General features: G+C 29.6%; 1 protein-coding gene across 1 annotated transcript; it reads right to left on the bottom strand.

Moving 5' to 3' along the window:
* Positions 1 to 521: 521 nt before the first annotated feature.
* Positions 522 to 2,936, bottom strand: LOC131617847 (serine--glyoxylate aminotransferase-like). Its single transcript, XM_058889102.1, has 5 exons — positions 2,803 to 2,936; positions 2,383 to 2,616; positions 1,598 to 2,249; positions 1,139 to 1,349; positions 522 to 747 (listed from the first exon to the last, which is right to left on the bottom strand). The coding sequence occupies exons 2-5, from the start codon at positions 2,585 to 2,587 to the stop codon at positions 610 to 612; spliced, it is 1,206 nt and encodes a 401-aa protein (XP_058745085.1). The 5' UTR covers positions 2,588 to 2,616; positions 2,803 to 2,936; the 3' UTR covers positions 522 to 609.
* Between the last annotated feature and the right edge of the window lie 1,096 nt (positions 2,937 to 4,032).

The following is a 4,032-nucleotide window of genomic DNA, read 5'->3' as shown; positions in this document are numbered from 1 at the left end:
TCCTTTTTATTTTAGTTAAAAACTTTATTTTTATCACTTTTTTTTTATAATTCTCTGAATTTATTTTTAGTTTGAAAAATCTTGAAATCAATTTTTTTTGTCAAGAAAATCAAATATCCAAAAATCATTTTTACCTGATACGAAAAATATATAATAGATTTAAGTAATGGATATGAATTGTCATATTAGTGTAAATTAGTTTTATACTGTAATGCAATAAAATATTTTTAAATTTTAAGTGTGGTTTGATGGATATATGTCGTTGATTAGTTGTTTATGTAAATTTTTAACATGGCCTATCATAACCCAATGTTGCATAGACATATTATTAAAAACACTCCAAGCATTTAAAATTACATAGACATATTATTAAAATAAAGCTTAATATTATCTTTAAAAAGTGACATCATTTCTCACAGTAAAATAATATCATTAAACAAATAAAACCAATGATTTAAATTTAAGATAATCAAATTGAAATATTTTTGCTTATAGCTAAAAGCCTAAAACCAAACAGAGTATATTGCTAGGCTTACAAGAAAATTCCATTATTCATTTATAAAAGACTCTGAAATAAACAGTAAATAAAAGAATGACTTTAATAATAACTTAAATCCTAGAAGGAATAATAGGAGTATTGTTCTGTAAATAAGCACATGCAGCAGCAACTCCACTTCCAAGCTTTACTGGATAACCTACATCTTTCAGTGTCATCTCCACACCAGCGAGACATCCCAAAAGTTGCAACTACAAAATCATATATCAAAATAGTTAATAAACCTAAGGTAGCAACTTTACCTAATTTAATAAATATATCACAATTTCACCCAGCTCAATTGATAGCTGAGCAGGAACAAGATGCATGTGCGCAGATGGATCGTAGATACGAACATCTGAGCATGAACATCAGATGTATGTGCGCAAATGGATCGTAGATATGAACATCAGATGCAGGTGCGCAGGTGGATCGTAGATATGAACATCAGATGCATGTGCGCAGGTGGATCGTAGATATGAACATCAGATGCATGTGCGCAGATGGATCGTAGTCATTATAACAATTTTTTTAACTTGTTTTAATTATACCATGCAATATATGTGATGATTGGTGTTTGAAAAATAAAAATAAAAATATTACCTCATTCAAATGGCCAATATGTCCAATCCTAAAAACCTTTCTAGCAACTTTGTTTAATCCAACTCCTAAGCTTAAATTGTATTTCTTCCAAGCCCTATTCACTATTTCACCACTATCAATGTTAGGAGGAACCACAACAGCAGTCACACTAGCACTATACCACTCCTCCTTTTGGCAGCAATTCTTCAATCCCCATGCCTCAACTGCAAGCCTGCATTTAATAGATCACATTTTCATAACTTCAAAAAATTCATCATTAAAATATATTGTGTCAACAAAAGTTAATCTATGACGTATCTGATATCTGGTCCACCAGATATTAGATGCACAAGTTTTTAAAATATACTTCATCTAGTCCTAAACATAAGAGACAATTGCGTCAATAAAAGTTGATGTATGATGTATCTGATTCACCAAATACCAGATGCATCGTACATTATGTTAGGGCCGAAAAATTACCTAGTTGCTTTGGCTAAACGATTGTGTCTTAAAATCACATTTTCATATCCTTCCTCAAAGATCAAATCAAGAGCTGCCCTTAAACCATATAGCAACTGAATGGAAGGAGTGTAAGGCCAATAAGTTTCCGACTTGTAGCATTTCAGGTAACCATTCCAATCAAAAAAACCTCTAACCGACTTAGCAGATTTCGAAGCCTCAATGGCTTTAGGACCTGCACAAACAATTCCCATTCCAGTAGGAAGAGAAAGAGCTTTCTGCGAGCTAGTCACAACCACATCGACTCCCCATTCGTCCATGCGAAAATCGAGAGCACCAATAGAAGAAACCGCATCAACAATAATAAGTGCTGGATGGTTGAATTCATCAAGAATTTTTCTCACTTTGGTTAAATCATTTGTGACTCCAGTTGTCGTCTCGTTGTGAACAATGCAAATTGCTTTTATGGTATGTGTTTTATCAGATGCAATTTTCGACGCCAGAATATCAAGATCAGCACCTTGACCCCATTCACTTTCCACAACATCAACATTAAAGTTGAGCTGTTTTTGTTGCTCAATCCAAAGATGACTGAATTGACCAATCAAAAAAGATACAATACGATCCCTAGGAGAACACGTATTTGTCAACGCACTCTCCCACGCACCAGTACCTGGAATATATATCATAAGTTATTTTCATAAATTCCCTGAAGTAGACTCCCAAGTCGTGACTTAGGAGTCTGACTCAAGACTCTATAAATATACTCTGATTAAGGAGCAATTTGACTAACAATTACACAATACCTGTTGTGGGAATGAGAAAAGGAATTCCTGAAGTGGTTTTGAAAATTTTCTTGATATCAACAAGTAAAGTTTTTGTCAATGCTGGTATCACGGGAGAACGATGATTTTCATTGTTTCGGTTCATCGCGCGAATAACTTCTTCAGGAATGTTGGTAGGACCAGGAACAAAGAGATGGTTTCTTCCATGTGCATAAAAAGGATCCATCTGCTTCAAATTCCAATCTTCAAACTCTTCTGCATAAAAAAATTCATTAAAAATAAGTATTCACGTATCAGTGGTCCGCCACCGCAAAAACAGCTGCGACAAAACGTGTACCAGTGGTCCGCAACCAATGGTGGTCGCGTACCACAGATACTGTTATTCACCATTTTTATGTTACAGAACAAATTGTAATTAACTAAGAAAATAAAGGCACATACCAAATTAAACCTAACTAAGGCTTCTCTTAATGTGATAGATAAAACTTAGAAGTGATGATTTGTGTGAAAAGAGGAGGCGTATTTATAATTAGGATTGAAGAGATATGTAACGTGATTTATGGTAATACAATTCAAATTAGGTATTTTCATAATCTCTTTGGGAAGAGATATATATGACCTAGTGCACCCATACGTGGATAAAGATATGTATTATAAGAAAATGGTTTGTTTATAGAATTTTGAATTGCAATTAGTTTATTTCATTAGTTGTCAAGTTTATAAATGGAATGAGTCAAAACCAAGTAATTGAAATAGGTTATTAGAGTTCAAATTTGGATTAGTTTTAAAACAAAATTGAGTCAAATCCAAAAATAAAAGTGTATGTGATTTGATTTGATTTTGAAATATATAAAATAGTTTAAAAAATTATTAAACTAACAAATAAATTGTAGGAAAAAAAATAAAATTTGGTTTGGTTTTGAAAATTAACTAATATATCATACTACTATAAAAAAATATTTACTATTTAGTTTGGTTTTGAAAATTGTAGCGCCGGTTTTACAAAATCGTATATCCATTAATATTTAATTTTGTGCGGCTTTTATTTTTATAGATTGATTTGCGGTTTTAATTTAAAACAGTTTGAGACTCCGTCGTTTATTTTTTATATTGTATATTTTTGTTTAAATTTTTTAAAAATATATTTTTTTAAAGAAGGTTTCAAATGAAAAATTAATTGAAATAATTTTTTATAAAGTTTTATTTTAGATATTTATAAAAATTTAATTTAAAGCTATTTGTTTAATAACTATTTATAAAAATTATTTTTGAGATATTTATTTTTAAAAAGGTATATGAATTTTGATTAGTTTATATTTTTTAATAATGTAAATTTATGCTATCAGATATCAATTTTTTAATTTATAAAAAATAACTTTTTCTATTTCAAAAAAATCAGATTTAAAAAATAAAAATAAAAAACAAATTTTTTAAAGCTAAAATTGACCTGCCTTAAATTTCATCGCACCTAAATTCTAGTTTCAAATCTATGAAATCATTTTTAATTAAATTTTGTTTACTCCTTAACAGAACTTAATGTTATCAAATCTATTTCGTTTAGAAATTAGAGAATCATCTTAAAAAATAAAATAAATACTCTACCATTTTTAAATATAAACAAAAATTTAATTTATAGATTTATTGACTAACAGATTTATTTAATCTAATATA

This window comes from Vicia villosa, linkage group LG7 (assembly GCF_029867415.1).
Source record: "Vicia villosa cultivar HV-30 ecotype Madison, WI linkage group LG7, Vvil1.0, whole genome shotgun sequence".
Classification (NCBI taxonomy): domain Eukaryota; kingdom Viridiplantae; phylum Streptophyta; class Magnoliopsida; order Fabales; family Fabaceae; genus Vicia; species Vicia villosa.
This window is presented reverse-complemented; position numbering and strand designations above follow the sequence as displayed.